Source organism: Mastacembelus armatus, chromosome 20 (assembly GCF_900324485.2).
Source record: "Mastacembelus armatus chromosome 20, fMasArm1.2, whole genome shotgun sequence".
In the NCBI taxonomy this organism is placed as follows: domain Eukaryota; kingdom Metazoa; phylum Chordata; class Actinopteri; order Synbranchiformes; family Mastacembelidae; genus Mastacembelus; species Mastacembelus armatus.
In genome coordinates this window covers 4507686-4530282 of record NC_046652.1, presented here as the reverse complement: position 1 = coordinate 4530282, position 22597 = coordinate 4507686, and the positions used below count along the sequence as shown (strand labels likewise).

Sequence of the window (22597 nt, the reverse complement as noted above, 5' to 3'; positions counted from 1 at the left end):
TACATAAAGCCCAGAGCATTAGAACTCTTATTCCCAAATGGGCCTATAATTATCTGGCTCAGTGCCAGGTCCCAGGCTTTAAGAGAAAGATACCAGTCAGCACTTAAATTAATCTTTTTCATACCAGTCTCTAATGAGCAGAAAGTGCTCAAGTCAGGAGTTGAAGCCCCAGAAAACTAACAACACACATAGACATGCATGTAAACACAAGTAGAGTGTCCGTAAACTAAATACCAGCTGGAAATCTTGCCTATTATAGAGCCTTTTCTATCAGTGAAAACATTGACATCATCTCTCACTGGAGCCTAAAGCAGCTGCAATATACAGTAAGCTACCATTTTTCCCTTTATAACATAAGCTAGTGTGCAATGTTAGCATGTGTTGTATATTCTGACGTGTAAATAGCTAAGGTAAAAAAATCTAAATTAAATAAAGAAAGTTTGATTTCAGTACAGAACCAAATAACAGAACTACAACTAATATTTATTATCTTAACTTATATTAACCATTTATCTCCAATTGACACACAACTTCTCCCTTCACTGCCTAAACATACCAAATGTATATGGCCTACAAGGATGTTCCTCTGAAACATTTGCCATATACCTTGCAAAAAATACTGCTGTTCAAGAAAAGGTATATAAGGTGGACAAAAGGAGGGCATCCAAAAAGGTGGCTTACTATTTTGAATGTTGCCTTTGATTTACACCAGCTTCCTCATGGAAATTCACCATGTGGCTTCAAAGCCAAGGTATAAAACGAGGGTCCAAGCAACAAATATGGTGAGTTTTGAGAGTGGAACATTTGAAATAGGTGCAAGGGTAAAGATTACTTTTGACAGTTTTAAAACCTGGTTGTGCTCACTGGTTTGAGATGTAATGAGGATAGGAAAAAAAACACTTGAAGCTGGGCTTGTGTTCTTAATGAAAAAACAGACAGAAGCAGGAGAGAGCGGGTGATGGAACAAGCTGGACAAAAAAGGAAAGAGAGAGAAAGATACAAAAAGAGCACAGCAGAAGGAGAGAGAAAGTTTGGGGGAGTGGGGGGTGGGGTATGTGAAAATGTACGGTAATGATTTATCTAAGCATACTTTTCTGCTGCACCCCAAATCGCACCAAAACTTTGATCCATGTGTAATTAAAACCAAATGTACACCAGCAATGGTCTCCATCTCAGGATTGGGAGCTGTTCTCCTGTTCGTGTGTGTGTGTGTGCTGGGATTCACATATGTTTCTAAGAGATGGGCCCCCATCTGTTTTGGGAGTACATGCACAGTATAAACAGGACACTATGGGGAGCACAGAGTCATGTAGAAATGGACCCACATACTTGCTGACACAGACACACTCACACAGATGGATGTATGGACTAATGCTATGCTGGAATGTGTTACCCCGCACACCACACCCACTTCTTCAGGTCAAGCAAAGCAAAAACAAGTTAAGCACTCATATTCAACCAGCAGCATTTACATAGGGATGACTAAATAATGGACCTTGACTCTCCATCTTCTGGTTTAAATTACAGCACAGCCCCCTCTCCTTACACACTGCAACCCCTCACCAACCATCCAACCCCCACTCAAAGAAAAACGATTAATCTTTTTTTTTTTTTTTTTTTTTTTTTTTGTCTCTCAATGTTTTACAGTTCTGTTACACTTATTAGCTGCTGGCAGGACGGAGACTCTTAAATGAAAGCCAAATTGCTTTGGTCATGAGAAAGGAAATGAAAGCTCACTCCAGGGAGAGACTGTGTAGCCATAGCATATGTGTGTGTGTGTAAGTAACGTATGTGTGTACAGGCATTTTCTCTATGAGATCCTCCCAAGGTGAAATTTCATAAGCTGACTGCTTGCCTGCCTGGGATGTCCCTGTGCATGGACAGTGTGTATGTGTGTGTGTGTGTTGCACATATAAGTGCAGCAGCCTAATAGGAACAGTATGCTCATTTTGGAAAGATTAGGAGAAATGGACGGGTCTGTATTGAGAGACGTGATCTGGATATGAAGGCTAAAGAAAGGAGGGAGGGAGGTTTGATGGAATAAAGAGGGAGTGGAGCAATGGAGATAGTAGGAGTAAAGATGGATCAAACTTCAAATGAAAAACCGACCACCATGACATCAGAATTTAACAGAAAACAAATTTTTGTGACCTGAGCAAAACAGGTGATGAAAAAAAGCATTTACGGGCATTTAGGTACTGCACCAGAAAAAGAACAACTGACAAACGAGAAAATCTTGAACACAACACCCAAATAACATGATGATAACAACAATAAAATAACAAGTCTTGACAACTTAAACATTCAAAACAAGTTTAAGCACAGACCTTGGTTGGACAGACACTCCTTGACATGGAACATCTCATGGAGGCCCAGTCCATCCTCGTCTCCTTCCAGGCCTTGCTGGTGCAGTTGGAGTTTCCTCAGTGCTTCGTTTTGCTGGTGGCGAGCTGAGCGAACGTGCTGCACCAGGTTGAGGCGGGCCTTGGTGGTGTAGTCGCACAGTGTGCAGTAATAGACGCACGTCTCCTGGCTGTATGCACTGTCCTGTTTCCGCAAGTGCTGTGGAACAGAGAGGAGGAAAGTACAGATATTAGGTGGAATTCATTTTTTAGGGAATGGCTAAATCAAAATGTTAAATCTGTAATCTTGTGTTATCTCACAAAGTTATTTGGATGAATTCTGAGGCAACAACAGAGGCTTGTGTTCTTACTTATTTGTGCGTTATGTCTACAAAATTATTTCTAATCTGCGTTTACTTTGGTAACAAAATCCACCACTGATACAATCCATTTCCCTGGCTTCAGATAAGTTAGCAGAAAATCAATAGGTAACCTCTCTGTCACTTGGCTCATTATCTTCTATAATAGGTATTACAGAGAGCAAGTTTCCTGAAAATTTCACTTCTACACAAATTTACTTGGATCATCCAATGTGGCATTTAAAACTATCATGAGACTATAAAAGGATGTAGAAATAGAAGTAGAATCAATAGCAATTAAATCTTATGTATGAAACATAATTTTGTTTAACAGTGTTTAACAGTAAAAAAAATACTCCTTTAAGTAGTTGTAATTAGTTCAGGCACTGGACACAATTTCAAATTACCGAAATATGTTTTTAGGGGTCGTAAAGATTAAAACACAGAAAAATCAGATAAGAGGAGTTCCAAAGAGTTTTCTTTAACATGCACATTGTCCAGCTCTACCCATTGTTGGCAGCTGCAGGGGCTTCTCATTCAACGTAGGCTGTCAGTTGCAAGTCCTTAATTTCCAGTTGTCTCTTTAATGGCATTGCAGCCATGCAAAGCTACCCCCTACGTCTTGCCCTCCGCGTGTGTGTGTGTGCATGCACACAAGCACAAACACACACAGCCCCCATCCCACCTTGCCCTATTCCCATACAGCTAGTCAAGCCAAGCATATCAAGTGTGCCTCTGTTGTTGCTGCTGGGCTAATGAACAATGCACAAAAACAAAAGACCAGGCCAAGCTTTTATTATCTGATCCTCTGTGGAGAGATGGGAGGGAGCGAGAGAAAAGAGACAGAGAGAAAAAGAGAGTCGAGGAAAGAGACAGTTACACAGAAATCTTTCATGAAGGTTAGTTCATTTCTTAATATTTATTCTTACAGCCATGTGAGAAACAGGTTGTGGGGACTAACCCTATATTGTGTGTAATGGAAGATGTTTGATTCCTGAAGCAAATGAAAAGTTAGCAGGGTAAAGGATCTACAGCAAGAAGAGACTGGAAAAATGTGTAGCAGCGTATGTGAGTGTGTGGTGGTGGTGCACAGTTAGCTGCAGGTGTGTGAGTTCTAACCCCCCTCTTCCTCCTTCGACAAACAGGGATTAGCAACATAGCTACAGCCTCTAACACATCTTTTCTTTCTCTTTCTTTCTTTTGTAGAAAATCTTCCAAGGTTTTTCTCACGAGACGGTGGGACGTCCCCTCACAGTCAGAGGCCCTTTCAGAAGTCTTAAGTTTTAATTAAGTCGGAGTTGTCAGAAGAAAGCTCCCCTAGTCCAGAGCTCAGGGCCATTAATTACAGCTATCTTTGTTTCTCTGTGAAAGGAGGCCTCCCTCGCTCCCTTTTTTTTTTTTTTTGCTTCTTTTCTTTCTTGCCCACCTTCCCATTAAGGAGAGCCTTACTTGTTGGAAACCACACATGTATGTTCATGGACGTGCAAGGAAATACTCTGTGCATATATGCACCACAGTGTTAGTTCATATATTTTCATTAAAATATGAACTTTTCCAATATTCAGTGTTTTTGTGATTGTTTCCAGCAATAAATTTTTAAAATGTTACATCATTTTCTTCTGACCCAACACAAAAGCTTATACACATACATATATTATACTATTAGATTATTACATTGTCATTGATAATGTCATAACTACTATAGCATAAAAACAAGGATATTTTACACTGGGGTGTAGCAGTAGTTCTTTCTGTGTTCGATTTGGTCTGGACCTCACTCAGCATACTTTTACTTCATGACCATTCTGATATAAATGAGGGCTACTTAGAATTGAATGGAAACTGAAAGGAGTCCTTAGGATAAAATGAAAAACTAGTGATAAAACAAGGCTTTTCTTTCCTCCAGTGCCAATATTCAATACTGAATTGAGAGCTGCCACAGAAAAAAAAAGCATTAGAAATGTGGCAAACTGTGTTTTCAAAGTGAACATGTTCAGTTTCGTAGTAGAGAAGACAGGCATGATAGTTGACAGTTTTATCAGGAGAGAAGGGGCTCACTGGAATCATCCATAATCATTTCTAGTGACTCCTAATGGCAAAGCCATTGAGTTGACTGTACTGGTTTGAAATTAAAATCTTCATACAAATCACTCATGGCTTAAAATACTTCACATCCTTTAGTGTCATAAAACATTTATTTTTTTTGTTTTTAGTGTATGAAGCTTCAGCTGAGAATAGCTAGATGATATACTTTAGGTTTAACCACTCTGCCAGATAGGTTTAGACCTAATATTAATTCTCTCCTCATCAGCACATTCCAGAGGGTTTGTTTAAGACCTAAACTAGAGGGCTGTCTGTCGCTCTCTGGCACTCTACAGGCCTGAAATGCAGGCGGTCTGGTGATCACAGGCCAGAACATCCATGATTTATGAACTTTTAAAGGAGCACTTTGACTCCTGCCTGGCGTGGGCTGTGTAATGCATATTCAAACACACAAACACACTGTTCCTGCTCCTGGGTTTGTGCCTGTGTTGGTCTGCTTGAAACGTGTATGTGATTTATGCCGCAGCTGATTTGTGTGTGCGAGTCTGCGCACGTGCTTTACATACAATTGTGTCATACGAATGTATGTGTGTGCAAAATGGCAAAAAGGCCCATCCCTGTCAATATGGCACCTCTCCAGAGTGCCTGGTGGTTAATTGTTGTGGATTAGTGTTTGGCAAACAACCACACAAGCTAACACTCCCTGTGGGCCAATCAAAATCAGCTAAACAGCACTCCCTGGACCTAAACATGTCATCTCTGGATGGTGGAGGAGGTGCATACACACCCCCATACACAGAATGCAAATTACAACACTTGGGACTTCCTGTTTACCTGTCAAAGGCACACTATTGTCAGCCCTGTCGGTGAAATACAGGTACACACAGGGACTTGCATTGAAGAAAGGAAAGTCAATTTGGCAGGTAAAGAAAGCTCCCTTGTACAGTGGTTTGCTGCTGTGTATGTGTTTATGGGTAAGGATGACAGAGGGCTGCATTCATTATGCACAATGAGATGACAAAACACCTTTCTCACGCACACATAAAAACAAACTTGCACATCTCCCCTCCGCTCGCCCCCTGGGTTTGTGGGGCCGCACTGTTGTCTCACATTCATTTGTTCTAGCTGTGGTGACAAAGCTGCCTCATTAACTGAATTCTTAATAAGGCAAGGCAAAAGACATTTTCTCTCAACGTCTTGTATCTCTGCATGAACATCTATGTGAAAGTGTATATGTGTGCAAGCGTGGGTGTGGATATAATTTTAATGCTCACATACATCAGTAGGTTTGACACCATTTTTTTTTTAACCCTACAAATATGTTTTGGCATCTGTCTATTATTTCACCTATCTATACTTTTTTGTGTTTGTCATTGCACATGTACACTAGTAACATAACAAAAATATTTCGAAAGCAACACAAAGTAGTGGGGTTGTTTTTTTCCTCCATAAACCAAATGACAAATTAGGGTATTCAGTACTCTTTCCTGTCATTAAGTGTAGAACCAGGCAGCTAATGAACACATACTGAAAATAAAAACCCTCTGCCACTGCAGTTATGTCTTAATAACCACTGTGTGTCTGTGTGTGTGTGTGTGTGTGTGTGTGTCAGAGCATGTGTGTACATGTTTTATATATGTGAAGATTCAGTATGTTCCTGTTTGTGTCCCTGAGTATGTGAACGCATGTGAAAATGAAAAGCTTTTTATGTCCCTCCATCAGTGCTTTTAGTTGTCGGGTAAACTTTCTTTTTGTAATGTCACCACCTTCCACTGACATCCCCTGGGCCCCTGGGGACCATCGAGGACAAAACCAGTCCAAGTTGGCCCAGCGCACAAACAAAAGCATGTTTTGTTCTGAAAAAAGTATTTTAAACACATACCAGTGCAGACTGGAAGGCTGCCAAACATAGAATTCCATCCGCGCTACCACCTCCCTAACACGTTACTGCTACCCACTGCTCGGCCCCCAAAATATAGATGTAACACAAGATCATGGCCAGTGGATTTGCTTGGAGACTGCACTGCTTATAAGAGATGCTAAGGACCCAGATATTTCCCGGCTTGCTTCCACAGATAAAGAGAGCAGTAAACATTTTATAGAAAGACAGTGTCGTTGATGCATATGTAGAGAAAACAAATACACAAATAAAGGTGACACACAACTGCTGAGCACATGTTGCATATGCACAAATAGACACAGACAAGGCATGTCCCCTACTTTTTTCTTTCTCTATGAGAAAGCCACATGTGATATAAAGATGCTGCAATCTCCAAAACCCACCAGAACCTCTTTTCTTTCCTGATGATCATTTTTCCTTTCGTTACTACCAAGACTCTCACTTTAATAAATGCAAAAAATTATGTGCCTCTACTGTTTTTCTGAGTTCTGCCTGCTGGCAGTTACATGTGATCACAGCTCTGGGGCCAGTCCATGAAGTGCAGGGCCTGTGGGCGAGCTTAGCTTAGGTCACCCAATAATAATAAGCATCCATCGCATAATGACTGCCAAGCCAAATAAATGAATTATCACAATGACTCTTTTATACTAACTTTCTGCCGCTCTTCTCCACTTCTGTGGTGTCTTTCTCCTTTTCCTTCTCTCCTTTTATCCTTTCATCTTGTTCTTTTCCGCTTTTTTAACGTCATGTTTCACCTCATGTTTTCCTTACTCCTCCCTAATATTTTTCAGCAGAAACAAAACGAAGAAGCAATAGTGATAGAGCTTTGTTGGAGCCTGGAATATTAGGTAACTGAAGTCTAGTTAATACTTCTTACTCTCCACATACACACGCACACACTGGGTGTAAGTGTGCCTGAGGTATGGGACAAAGTTGAATCCGAGGCTCAGAGCTTCCTAACTTTTGGACCCTCTTTATTTGAAAAATCACTTTTGTCTCTCTGTCTCAACCTGTGTCTCTTTTACTCACGTACACACACACACACACACACAGACACGTACATTCACATAAAACCTATTCATATGAGAACAAAGGAACACAATCCTGCTAATTTGCAGCATGATCAATTTCTTCTGGTCTTAGACAATGAATATGCAGGAAATGGCTTTTAAGCATAGTCACCACATATTTTAAATTGTACTGACCCAGCAGTTGGAAAACCAGAACGTATCTTACTTTTGTCATTGGTACATGTGTGTTAGGTGTCTTGAAAGCCAGCTTCTTTCCACTCCCCATTAGAATGGATTTTTAGAATTTACAATAGCATTATATTTAGATAGCACATTTCAGCTACTTACTCCCTATTTGCCATCCTAACCTTAGCCCATTAGGGTCTAAAAGCCACCGCTTACATCCATTGCTGCCAGATGAGACTGACCAGACCTCCCCATTTCCCTAAATCACTGTGCCACTGAGATTATCATTTCCACAGACTCACAATGAGAGAGATCATAAAATGTTGAGATCAAGATCATCAACCTTATAACATCCTTGTGGGATTATCTTTTTCCAGTTCTGTGCCAGGGGAGGCATATTGCTGAAACATTAACATGCTTTTGGGCAACTCCTTTCTTTACAACATGCAAAAGTGCTTTTGGGAAATCAAGGCAAAGCCTAATTGACAGGATCCATGAATGTTGGGAAGAACAACAAAAACAAAAGGGTTGAAAATCTGGCTGATACCATCAAAGAGGTTTCTAATATACTGATGTCACTTTTAACTAAAACTGAAATGAAAGAGGAGAGAAAGTAGTTTTAGTGCTGAGAGGAGCGGCAATTTTTGCCAAGTTTGTTTTTGTTCAATCTGTTCATTATGGAGACTTACTGAAAATGTCTATTTGAAAAAAAATCGACAAAATGAATGACAGAAACATACAGTGAGAGAAACTAACTGATAGATTGAGAGACAAATCTACAACAGAAAGAACAAAAGAAAAAGAGATGGAAAGAGAGTGAGAATGATAGAGAAGAATCTAGACGAGTGTAGTCGGGTTCAAATCATTAATTACACATTCCTTAGCCTGTGAAGGGGAGTATTGTTTTTCAGTTAACCCCTACCCTGTCGCATGGTTTCACTTAGCACAAAACAAAAGGTACAGGGAACAAAACACAAGCCTAATACCAGGCCATGCTAATGACAGAGGAATGGGAGAAATTATCCCTGGGGTGGATCCTAGTGAGAAAATGGCTGGTGATTACTGGACAAAGGGAGTTCATTTTGAAACTGTCCTGAAATGGTAGACTGTCTGCTTCTTTTTCAACAGCTGTATTTTTAATAGTATGCTACATTTTTATAGTTCCATCTTTGCACTCGTGGCATGCCTAAGTTATATCTGCATAACTTTACTAAACAATACTATATATAAGGTTTCCACACTAGAACAAAAGGCAAGGTTGAAGCCTTATCCTTAAGAAACAATGTGACATGGCTTTTTGTGTATCTGTGTGTAATGCACTGCCATTGAGAGCACAATGAAAGCACCTCTTCAGCTGTGCTGTTTTGCATATTGCTGCAGGAAATCATATGCCTTGTATTTGACCTACAAGATGGCACACTTGATCCCTCCCTACTTTCTTTACTGAGGGAGGCCAGTTGTTGGTGTGTGTCTGTTTTTATCTGCTTTAACCCTTTATATGAAACCTCCAACATTTAAATAGTAACTATGTCACAGAGCACACACAGATCACAATTTCTGACATGTCACATACATTTTGTCATCTACACATTCAATATAATGATGAAATAGAACAGTATAGAGTACCCTATGATTTTTTGCATGAGCCAGAAGAGGAGGCAGTAAGCTGATAGCAGTGGCAGCACTACGCAGAGTTGCCTGGCTGGTAGTGTTTGCCTGGACCTCAGTTGTCTAAAGGAAGGATATTGTTTTCCCCCGAAAAAGCCTCAGCCTTAGTCCGCATACCAGTGTCCACTCAACATACCAATGGGCTCTTTGAAGATTACTCAAATGTTTGCCTTTGTTCCCCCACCACTCCCCCATCTACCCCTACCCCTAGACCTAACCTACACTCCTGCCAGAATAAGGAAAAGAGGAGAAAGGAGAGGGTAATAAAAAAATCAGACCTATATCTTCTGGGCTGCATAAAGATTCAAAACAGCATCTGTAAGGGACGGGCAACCATGAAAAGGGAAAATAGTACTCTGGCCACCAGCATAGTAAATCTAAACATAAACAATAGAGAAGGGTAGCATATTAATGCATGGCGGCTGATTTTATACAAGGCTGTTAAATGCAAGTCTCCATCTGTCTGCAAATATAAAGTACAACATGCTTTTACAGAGAGTCCACTCTTCATCCCTGCACAAGTGAAAGTAAACAATTAGAGGGGAATATAATAATTCCAATGAGTTAACGTCACTAAATGTGCTGAAAACTCAAGATCTCCCACCCAACCTGTATTAATCCTGAACAAGTAAGTGGGGTTTCTATCAGGTCTATTTCAAAGCATTCAGGATTACATCTCAGAAACTAAGCTGCTTGAACTCACAGGAGGTCAGTGCTATTGTACTGTTGAAATGATGGAAGGCCAGTGGCAGAGACAGCGGGACAGGTCAGTTCCTCTTTCTCCAGATCTCTGACAACATCCCACATCCCGCAATCCTTCCTTATTCACTATATAATTGAATATCTCCCATTACTTATCTATTCACTGAGCACATAATGGTTAAAATCAATTACAGCTGGAATGCTAAAATGCTGAATACTGGGCCACATGCTGATAATAAAAGACAGAGTGTGAGAAGAAGAGGGAAAGTGAGAGAGAGACTTGGGACCATTCCAAGGGAGGCACAATTACCTCCAATCGATTGATCATTGATTTGGTAGGGCGTTGAGGAGTATTTCAGTTCAACTTTGTCTATATCAATATCCTGATAGCTTCATGAGAAGGGAAATGTGTGATTGTACTATCTCAATACCATTCTAAAGCTGATGTAACATTTCAAGACTAGAGCATGTACTTATAACATTTATAACACAGTATGGGGATATTAAGATCTTTATGATAGCTTTCATACAAATCGGGAATGCATTCTAATGTCAGGTGATATAAAAAGGTAAGCTAATAAACTTAAAAATATTTATCTGATCTTGCTGCCATGTGATATGTCTGAGGGAGCTGTGATCAAATCAAGGTGTCAAAAATGAAGGCAACATGTCCCGCGAGATCATATTTGAGATCATGCACCTTCTTTGATTATTACTTTTCTTGTTTTTGTTATCTTTGTCTCAGCAAGATGATCGAGACCCAACAGGAGAGATAAGGAGAAGATGAAGAAGGAAAAATAAAAGAAAGATGTAGAAGTGTGTGAGTGAAAGATATAAGGATGCAAGAAAAAGGGAAGCATTTATATGGGTGGGAGCTGGGGACTGAGTGAGGGAAAGAGGGTTTAGATGAGCCAAAGGGAAAAAAGACAAACTCCTGCAGTTCCTTTGTTCCCACATCTCTGTGACATTTCCTTCCTTTTTGGTGTCTGGAAGACACTGACCAAGCCTGAATTCCCCCAAGCTCAATTCCCCCATAATCCACAGAGGGTGTTTGCCTTATATACCGAAAACAAACCTTGATATAGGGGAAAAGAAACATCTACCGACTAGTTTGCACCTCTCAGCTAATTCACCAGAGAGCTTAGAAGTAAAGGGGAGGGGGGGGCTGTGCAGGATAATTAAACATTACACATGAGCATTACATATGAGTGTCACTCATGAGTTGGGCAAAAGCTGGACACACACATGCAGACGCACAAATGCTGGGCAGACCATCTGGTTAAGGCGTTGGAGGAAGAATGGGCTCAACTCTTATTAATATCTATGAGGATTAATAGGATGACGGGGTAGGGTGGGGAAGTCTATCCATTCAAATATCTCTGTCAAACACACAAAGCGACAGCATACACATGCATACACACACATGCACACACCTGCTTTTATGCTTTAATTAGCCACCACCCTTCCACCACCCCCAGACCTCTGAAAGATTCCCATTGTAATCTCCCTGCAGGTGAAAGAGGAGACGATTTGAATAATCTACTAACCGGCATCGCTTTACCTTGTAGAGTGCAAGAGAGAGAGAAAGGGTGACAGAGGGACCGAGCAAAAGAACAACTTGTACAAGCAAAAAATGAAGGGAGAGACAGACAAAAACACAAGTGAATTCATTTGTCTGCTCAGGTCTACAACGCTGAACTCTCAGCTGCATCATCTGTCGCGATAACAGAACATGAAAATCTATATCTTTCAGTCAAGTAGCATCTAATGTGAAGTGTCTTTGAAGAGAATATGTCTGTGACAAGGACACAGTGATGTGTCTGGAACAAGTGGACATGGGTTCAAGTGCAAAGCGGTAACTTGATTAAAAAAAAAAAAAACTACAATTGTGTGTGTATGTCATTACAGTATATGTATGTGTGCCTTTACAAAATCATATAAAGGCATTCTTCATATGCACATATGCAGTTTTGTGTGTGTGTGTGTGTGTGTGTGTGTGTGATAAATGGTGTACGTGAACTTGATCCAGTCTCTTTTCTATTCCCGGGACCGACATGATGGTTTTTTATGCAAATCTATTGGAGCCAATCTCCTGTCCATTTCCCCATAACATCAAATGACAGTGCAATAATTTGGGCTGCATATATATAGGGCCATTTGATTTTAAAATGAGAGTGGGCAGGGCTGACCCTTGCTAATAGCCAAGGCACAGCGGTAGAGTTAATATCACAGATGCATAAGTACAGTCATCTCTATCTCAGGGAGAATGAGGAGAATAAATTATGAGGGAGGGGGAAGAGTTAGATACAATAAAAAAAACAAGTCCTTTTGTTTATGTGAAAAAAAGAAAGAAAATAATAAAAAGGGCATGATGAAAATTAGAAAAAGGGGAGCCTCTTTCTCCCCATCTTTTGATGCATTTACAAATCCAGTCTCCTTTCCTCTTTTTTTCTTCCATCTCTCCCTCCTCCTATACTCCCCTCATTTAATTCCCCCCATCCACACTTTCCCAGCTATGGTGTTGCCAAGAGAATCATGGGTAATGAGATGGCCTATCTGTGGCTCCCCAGGGGCAACACAGTCAGAGAAAGGAGAGAGAATGAGAGAAAAAGAAAGTCAGACACAAAACAAAGACTGTGACTAGGACAGAGGGTGTGAAAGAGGGTGAGACAGGATCAGGAGACACTTCCTGTCTCTGTTCTCTCTGTGTGTACCACAGAATTCCCTCTAAATGTCCTCTTACCATCCATACTTCCTCTATCTTGATCATAAAATGTTGGGCATCTTATGAGTGTATGATTCTTAGTTTAAAGAAGACAGTGAGGGAAGAGAAAAATAATGAATTGAAAAACAGACATGCACATGTGCAGTGGACCTGCAAAGCTGGACAAACAGACAGGGGTGGGGTGATTACTACTGGGGACAATTTAAGATTTACTCATATGGCCATCTAAGAAACAGGTACCATGACTTTTGAGACACAGCGAATGTGCATATAGTTGTGTGTGTGGTCTTTGACCATGCCACATTGACCATGAACATTTTCAACTTCTAATGAACCAAGAGCAAGCACAGCACAGAGCACAACCTCAAAGCTCTGTGGGGACTCACACACAAACTTATATGCTCACTACAAACTAAAACCCCTACTTAGCCTTGCAGCACTTGTGAATGGCTCTGACAGATTTACTCCTATCTCCATCTGTATTAAAGCCAGTGTTTGGCATTAAAATCATAACACAGTCATCATCAGCCAGGCCAGTTATGGACACACTATGTTATGGCACTGTTTAATGCAGAGTTTACCTCACAGACAGCTAATATACAGATGTTTTTTTAAAAAAAAAACATATTACATTTTCTAGTTTAAACAATTTGTAGGGATTAGGTTTTTGCACTTGACAGCTGTGATAAATAAAGTGAAGTTCTATATGCAGATTTCACATTTCAGATAATGTGGGAAAATGTGCTGTAATATTCTCATTAAAATAAAAATCTGATTCCCTAAATTTCATCTCCAATAAGCAGTGAGTTGTAGACCAAATAAGGGCTATGATTTCCTGTGCCACCTGCTGTGCCCTGGACACCAGATGACTTGATGTCCATGTGCTGCTAATGTCATTTGCCTCTCAAAATCTGGAAAAAAATGTTAAGCTCTTGAGTCCCTTTAGAAGTACTCCATTGCTATTACAAAGCAGCCATAAAATCTCCTGAATATGCTTTTTGTTTGTATCTTCAAATGGTTTCCCATGCCATAAAGATATTCTGTGTTTCCAAAAAACCAGATGGTAAAGTCATCAACACTTGGATCTTTTATACACCCAGCCAAGCTACCTCCATCCCCATGTGCCTTTCACCTCTGCCAATACATAAAAGGAGAGGTATTTTTCTGGTCAAATAAAGAAATCATTTTTTTCCTCTGCTCTTCCTCCCCTGCTCTATGCTTCCTCTCCATTCTCTCCTTTACTACCACATGTCCAAGGCTAAAAAAGTGGGATTTCTGCCAGAACCATTAAAAGCGTCATCTGTGGAACAGATTTGTTGAGGCCTGTATGGTAGGTGCGTGGGTAGATGAGGTACAGGGATGTATGGGTGAACAGAGAGGCACTGGGATGACCCTTGCTTGCTTTGGCTAAACTGATGTTTGTGTATGCCCATGGATAGGCCCTTGGTTTACTTAACTTTCTTGGAAAGCTAAATAAGAACTAAATTAGAAACATGTTCAGACAAGCCCTTTTGTTTCTGTAATGTTGATTGTGCTTCTTGGGTTTGTACATTTAATCACAACTGATATAAATAGCTTTCTTTGCATGATTAAGTGGCTGCCAGTGTTCGGTGTAGCTTTAGTGACCTATCTGCCTATTGCCTGATATTACATCAACTTAAACAGCTGCTAAAAAGTGACTCAGCATTTTAAAATTCATGCACAAGATTGCAAAAAGGCACAGATCCTGCAGGTTCAAGGGCCTCGTCTAAGGTAGGCCAATTTTCAAGCTGCAGTTTTGTGAAGAACTTAGAAATTTATATTGCAAGCAAATTAGTGCACCGTCCTGACGGATAGACATCACAGATTCATTACAAGTTCAGCCAAAGCCAGAGATTTGTCCAACAGCGTGTTAATATGTACATCCTCTTTTAGCCAACCACGTGATTTAAATAACACTAAGAATGCCATTGTGTTAATCCACTCCAGTAATATTGAGTCACAGTCAGATTTCAGCTGCTGTACAATGCAGGTTCTGCATTCACAAAAAAATGAATCAAAAGAGTGTTTCTCATAGGACAGTGGGTTACAGTAGTGGTTCAGTCAGCAGAATGATACACCTGTAGTTGTATACTTAATTTATGTAATGCATAGAGTACATTTTTAATATCTTTTTACTAATTTTGTCTATTTGTATGTTTATGGCATAACACACACACACACACGCACAAACACACACACCGCCCATTGGCAAATGTTGCATACAGTAGGAAAAAAACCCTCATTAATGTAATGTACTTGAAATGTAACAGCATCTAATTAAGCTGAAGGAGATGGTCTGACAAGAAAACAAAAGATTCTTCTGTAGACATAAAGAAATGGAAGTGTCTGTCCTCAAATGAGATGTATGTATGAAATGTATTACATAAAAACATTTACAAATGTATACCTGAATTAAAGTAACTTAAGCATTTATACAGTAATTAAAAATAAATACAAACATTAAAAAATGTTTTTTAAGTTATGAATATGTGTATCTGTGCATGACATAGAGATCAAGTATGAAGAGTAGGTCATGTATAGAGTGTGGTACATTCCAGTGTAAATCAGAAAAAAAGGATGAAAAGACAGCTCAAAACAATGAAAATGTAATGATTTCAAACTTGATGATAGCACATGACCTGTGTATAAGTAACAATGGCAGCAGTACCAGCCGATCATAAGCAGGAAATGTACCCATGATGGAAACTGTCCTGGGTACTTTTAACAGTGTCGTTTTCCAACTCTGTCATTCCATTCTCATGGGAACTTTATCCAATATCCATGTGACGCTGCAGTTAAGAGGATGGGGCAAATTCTTTATAAACAACATGTATACTTTTCCTGAATGTGAGCTTAAAATGAGCAGGGGTCCTCTTAGTGTACGAGCAAGATTAATATTTTTTTGTGCTATATGTTATACAATATAATGTCAGTTTTCTGCAAAAACAATGAAACATTCTTTCCTTGAGAAAATGTTTGTGGTTAATCATTTTCTTCCTCACACGTAGACAGTGTTTTAGTTTTACTGAGGATTTTTACTCAGCTTGGACAAAAATCTGAAATTAGAGAACTGATGTTTGTGCAAGACACTCACAACATGGGTAAACGGCATTTTACCTTGTAGAGTCGGATGGCAGCCTCATGCCTCTGGTTGGTGGCATGTAGCCTCAGTTTATCCACACTGTTGCTGTAGTAATCACAGGCGTTGCACTTTAGGTGCACAGGGTTGCCAATGGCCACACACTTTAATCTCCATTGGTTGGCTTTGCCTCCCTCCTTGATGTGGGCAACCAGCTGGTGCTTCTGCATGTGCTTGTCTGTCTTGCAGTGCAGCTGAAAATTGGCCTTAAGCTGCGTGTTATAGCTGCAGAGCTTGCATTGGTAGACGTCACCCACCACACAGCGCCACTCCTCTTCGGGCAAAGAACGCTCGGCATTGACGTGGACGTTGAGGGCCTCCAGGCTGTCCGTGGAGTAGCAGTTGCACACAGCGCACTGGTAGAGGCACAGCGAGGGGTCATTTATAGGTGGTGACAAGGAAGAGAGGGAGGGGTCTGATGAGGACATGCCCCCCATTCCACCCGAGGACACCAGGGATACGTCGTCTGCCATGAGTTGACCACTGGCAAGACGCAACTCCGCTGATAGGTCACTATTCACTATGGAGAAAATGAGTGAAAACGCAGGTTAGACAGTGAAAGAGAAAGAAAGGTGGAAACGCGATTAAACGGTGTGGCCTCAAGAAGAATCACATACGTGGAAGCACGGTGAGATAACATGTCAGATAGAAGGCAAGCAGCATGGAAAGCATGAGGAATGAGCCATAAAAATAAAGAGGTATGACAAAAAGACAAATCTATGGTGAAAATGAAAGGCTCACATTTATAGAGAGGGATAAAAGATAGAAAGAGAAAAGGCTCTTTTTATTAAATGAAATTAAGTGTGGAGAGAAAAGTGAGTCTTCTATGCAGGCCTCTCTCACACAAAAGGATTTGATAAAATAAAGCCCCACAGAGGAGTACGGCGTCTTACAAAGTCTTGTCTATAAAAAAAACCCTAATAGGATTGAATCAGGATCAATTACAATCATCCTTTTCAACTTGCTAACTCGCTCATCAGGTAGCTTTAATTACTGCTCTCAGCAATGGTGGAACAATGGTTTTAGAGCTTTAGGTCTTTCTCACATTCACACACAAACTTTAAAAGCTGATCAATGCTTTACAGATGTTTTTTTTTTTCTTCTGCCTACCCACCCTAGGACAAAAAAACAAATCTGCCATTCATACAAATGTAATTAACTCTTTCATTTGATTCTTTCATTTGATTCTACCATTGGCTCTGTGCATGTGACTAAAGCTCATTGTGTCTTTTTTTTAGACAATATCTCAACACTGTTTGAAGCACAGAGGATTTAGCAATCCATGTTTTTTTTAATTTTCTGTTTTCTTCTGTATCTGCATGTTAGCATGTGTATTCATATTTCACATGCTTACATGCTTCCCTCATCCTTCATCTATGCATGTTTTTGTATGTGTGTGTGTGTGTGTGTGTGTGTGTGTATTTGTGAGTATTTGAATGTATAAATATTCTGCTCACACCATCTAATCACCATCTCTGGGGGGCTGTGTGTTATCACTGTAATTCACTGAGAGTACAACTGCAGGCTGGGCTGTGACCTCCACTCTAGAGGAGGGAGCGGGTGTGTAACACTGCAGAGTCATTGTTAAATCTCTCACTCCTACGAGGACCCGCTTCCTGCTGTGTGAGAGTGTGTATATGTCTGTTCTCTCCGAGGTGAGCGAAGGTTGGGTGCCATGTGGATGGGGGGATTAAACTGACTAAAAAAAAATTACAAATGAAAGATTAAGAAAAACTCTCATGTGGCATCTCATAATCATTTTTTAATCAGTGAGAGGGGTCAAAGAAAGGATAATAAGACAGAGGGACAATATGAGAGCAGAGATAAAGGGGGAAGAGAACAAGAAGAGTATTCAGCAAGGGTGGCAAGGTAAAAAAGGATGGCAGCAGAAACAGAAAAGGTATGAGGGCAGTGATTTGAATGGGAATGAAAAGCAAAACAAATATAAAACAATACCCAGATGGAATATATCAGGATTTTTATCTCTCTCTCTATATATAGTTCCTTCATATCTATTTTTGTCCCTTCTCACCCCTGTGGGCACTATATGTCTTTCCTCAACCTCAGGTCCTCTACCAGGGGCCCGGGAGTTTGAGGGTTCTGCGCCGTATCTGAACTGTTCCTAAAACTGTACTCTTCTCAACAGTGAGCTCTGATGTTGCTCCTGGGATCTGTTGGACTGGGATCACTCTCCAAGCTTAGAAGTCTCATTCCAAAGAGCTCCTTCCACTGCATGGACCACTTTGGCCTTGACTTTCCACATCCTTCCCACATGTTTCCGCTTTCATGTCCAGGTACTTCTCAGTCTTCTCAAAGGCCTTCTTCCTGATGTTGCTGTAACAGTTTCATCACTACTTCCTTCTTTTCCTTGTCTTCTACCACAGTGTCCAGTTGGTAAGCCAGTACCCCCCTGTCCATTTGAATTTCAAAATTCCACATGATCCTTGACCTTTCATGCCCCATGGCCTTGTAACGATTTACCCATCTGGACTTGTGAGAGTCTATCCGATATTCAGCACAGACGTTCCTGTATGCAGTGCCAGCTACCTGGTTGTGCTGTTCAGTGTTTGCTCTTCCTGCCTGCATTTTGCACCCTGCTACTTGTGTTGCACCTATGTGTTGTACTGTCTCTGGAGCCTCTCTGCAGATTCTGTGACTGGGGTCCTGCCTAGTGTAGTAGATGTCTGCTTCTGTTGATCTGGTGCCTGTTCACTGGTATTTTCAGTGTCTCAGTGCTGTTTTCTGGTCTGGCCTTTTCCAGACTCAAATAGAATTTCCCATTGTCAGCCAACTTCACTAACTGTTGAAGGTCAGTCCAATACAAGCTCTTGTTATGCCACAACACTTCCTCTCCTTCATCATCTTTCCCTTAAGAGAAAGTTTGCTGCACCTCAGACAGTCACTCAGCAACCTGTCTGGGTTCCATCTTACTAATGTACACCTGATGTACTGATATACATGCTCTGAGCTTCATCCAAGACAGTGGCCTTGAGACTCACCAGGCCCCACCCACCAGCTGGTGTGGACTCTGTGTGTTGAATTTGGGGTGAAAATCTCTGTGTGTTGTGAGGAGTTTCCAAGTCTTGACATCAGCAGCCTCCATGCTCTCCTTTGGTCAACTCATTATACCAGTGATTATGACTGGTAGGCCAGTGTGCTGATCACTAGCATCTTGTTCTTCCCATTGAGCTGGCACTTCATGACTTGTCTTACCCTTTGGTACTTGGATGTTATTGTCCTCCTTACCTATTCATTGTGGTGGCAGTGTTTGATATCCCATGTACCTGCAGGATACCATGTAAATATGTCTGCTATGTGCCCCACTGGTAGCTATAACCCATCCGTTTTATCCAGCTTCCCTTTTGAAATCATCCAGCCACACTTCTCCAGATTAAATAATATTCCACTGTGTGGATCCATGTCAGGTGGATTAGCCAGTCAATGTCTCGTTCATTGTTGATAGACATTTCGATGTCAACCATGTTGCATTGGTGCCTGTTGGTAGCTCTACTGCTGAACTTGCATTCATACCCGCTCTGAGTCATCATCTGGCCAAGGGTATTCAAGCCTATGAAGAGCAGCAGATGAGATAGTGAATCACCTCGGTAAATGTTGCACTTGATGACCACTTGTTTGACGTTTGACCCTTTTTCAGCAGTTCCATTAAATTCTTGAGGAAGGCCCTCTATGCCCTGGTGGTTTGGTACAGTGCAAGGTATTCAGAGATAAATGTCTGTGTAACAAAATAACTTTCAACGACTTTCTGGTAGTCAATCCAGCCTGGGTTCAGATTGGTCTGTGTGGACCTTCAGTCACTGATGACTGCTCTATCAGCAACTGGTGCTTTGAACCTCTGGTGTTTCCAATTCTGCTCATGTACTGTTCCATGGGGTCCTGTACCCTGACCACTGCTGGCATTAGGTATTCACGCACTGCTGGTAGTTTCTTTTGCCAGTTCGTGTGGATCATGTCTGGGCCTGGTGATGTCCAGTTCTTCATATTCTTCACCCGTTGTTGAATGTTTGAAACGGTGAATGATTCCTAGTCTGGGAGATGTGCCATGTGCAGTCCTGTAGTCACTCTGCACTGATGTTATGTGCCTTCTCTTTCTCCTATATATTTTCCTTCAGTACCATTCAGTTTCTGCTTCTGTGGGCTCCGCCTTTACCGTGCTATTACATTGTATCTGGGAGAGCACCTTGAGTGGTTCTTTGGACAACAAGGTACTTATCTTTTCTGCCCTGCCTCTCTGGTATATTTCTTTAACCACATTGCCAGTGCTATGATCCCGTGCTTAGTGGTCACCAAGGACTCAAAGGTAAAACCTAGTAATTTTCCAGGAGTCAGTTCTTACTTGTAATCTTCAAACCCCTCTGTAGCTCCACCAGCAGAGCACAACTTCACGTCAAGAGGTAGAGTCCAGTGTCATTTTTTGGAGGGGTTATGTACAGCTCTTCTTGATGTGGTGGTCTAGTCTCTCCAGGACTACAGTGGCTGTAGCATATACCAGTTTACATAACCTGACTTATGGAGGTAGAGGGGATTGTTGTGAAGGCTCTACTGGCATCCAACAGTATACTGTGATTGTACTTCATCATTGAGCATTGAGGATTAACTTTAGCCAATTATCCATAATTTTCTTCCTCGCGTCACTACAGCCAGTTGCTCATCCAGATATTCGTCTGAGTGTTCTTTTGTGAGAAATGTCAGCTGGTGAGAGCACTTTCTCTTAAATAGGTTAAAGCAGTTGTTTCGCACTGAATGTGGATATAGATTTTCTGTTTTTACACTTCTACGCATCCATAGTTCGTATATGTCTCAGGTAATCCGATTTTCTTAGGACTTCTTCATGTCATCGTATTTGATCAAGGTTTGCATCTCTAGTCCATGAATGATCCTTTCCAGTAGATTAATTCCACTAGATTATCCTGGTTTGTTTCAGTCTGCTACAGGTTATCCAGTTGACGTCCAAAACAATATGCTTCTCTTCTTCTGAATCACTCTAATGTCAAAGGACCACAAGATTGAGCACTACAGGGTCTTGTTTTTAGAACCCCAATCCAACCATTGTCACCCGTTTCACAGGGCAGTGATCTAACCACTACACCACCCAGCCGATATCTGTAATATATATATATATATATATATATATATATATATGTGTACATTTTGTGCGAGCGCATTTGTGTGAGCGCATTCGTGTGTGTGTTGTGTATGCCTGTACGTGTCTGTGTGTGAAAGATGAGCAGAAGAAAACCAAAATATCTAATCCTTGTGCCTTGTCACACCCTTAGCACACATGCCTTTTTTGGCATTTTACTTGACTAGCACGAAAAAACAGATTAGACATGTGTACCCCTGTGTGTCATTTCAATTCTAGTAGCACTTACTTAGACCAGATCCAAGAGCAGCAGCCGTTGCAGGATCTAGCTGGAATGGGTTTATCATGATCTGGGTGTCCGGGCCGCTGTTCCCGGCTGGGTTCTCCATTTTTACACTTGCCAGACCCATATTTTGAGCCAGGTAGTATTGGTAAAGCTCTGCCTCAGCTGGGGCCAGGCCCAGATGGAGGCTGTGTTGAATCTGCTTCATGTTCTGCTGCAGCAGCATCATGTTGTGCATGTGTTTCTCGCTGGTCATATGGATTCGCAAGTTCCTTGCCACATTGGTCTCATAGTCACACACCTGTTGGAAGCAAGGTGGGACAAATTAAATGTTTTAGGGAATTTACCTCTGCTAGTTTGCTCATCAACATCATCATCATCAAAGCATTATACAGCACTTGGTAAAATATATTTGAATACAATTTATTTTTATTAAAGCATATGGATAATATGAAGTTTGCATTCATATAAAGTCAAACATAGGAATTGAAAAAGACAGCAGCATCTACACAAAAAAAAAAAAGAGAAAAACTCATCCAAAAAAAGCAGGTGGTGTATTTTATTAATGCATTCATGATGATGACTTTCTTATGGTCTCTACCATACTCGGTGATAATGCTAGAATGTATGAGAAATTTAGTTTTACAATAACCACAGGTCAGATATTGTGGCCATAAAAAATAACAGACAGCCTGATGCAGAGTGAAATAACTGACTCATTGTGTAGACAGTGCAACACATTAACGGGTTTGGTGCTGCCACTGGCCTACAATGTTGCTCTGTTTAATTACCTCGCAACGCCAAGTGGGCTTCTGTTTGGGTTTGGATGGTGAGGGTGCACTGCAGGCTCCACCAAGGCTGGCACTCGGCACAGGGTTGGCATGGTTGTGGTTGTATTGTGCCTCAGTACCACCATTCTGGAGTGTTTGTACGTTGTTCAGATGTTTGTCCGACTGCATGTGGATGCTAAGGTTGCCTTTGGTGGTGGTTGAGTAGTTGCATACCTAAAAGGGAAGTATTAATGACAATAAGTGATCCATGATAAATACTATTTACATTAATTTTTTTTAACTAGCTGATATATGATCTTGCATTTAGTATTAAAATTCTTTTTTGTT

The 22597-nt window shown here is 40.9% G+C and overlaps 1 protein-coding gene across 3 annotated transcripts in view; it reads right to left on the bottom strand.

Annotated features, from left to right (window-relative positions):
* The window catches only part of zfhx4 (zinc finger homeobox 4), a 90617-nt gene that overhangs the window by 36390 nt on the left and 31630 nt on the right, over positions 1–22597 (bottom strand). For all 3 annotated transcript variants that reach the window (XM_026292002.2, XM_026292003.2, XM_026292001.2), the window contains exons 3-6: positions 22271–22483; positions 21486–21780; positions 16074–16615; positions 2328–2562 (exon numbers count right to left, since the gene is read on the bottom strand). In XM_026292002.2, the coding sequence (XP_026147787.1) occupies positions 2328–2562; positions 16074–16615; positions 21486–21780; positions 22271–22483 (1285 nt within the window). The remainder of the gene's footprint in view (positions 1–2327; positions 2563–16073; positions 16616–21485; positions 21781–22270; positions 22484–22597) is intronic.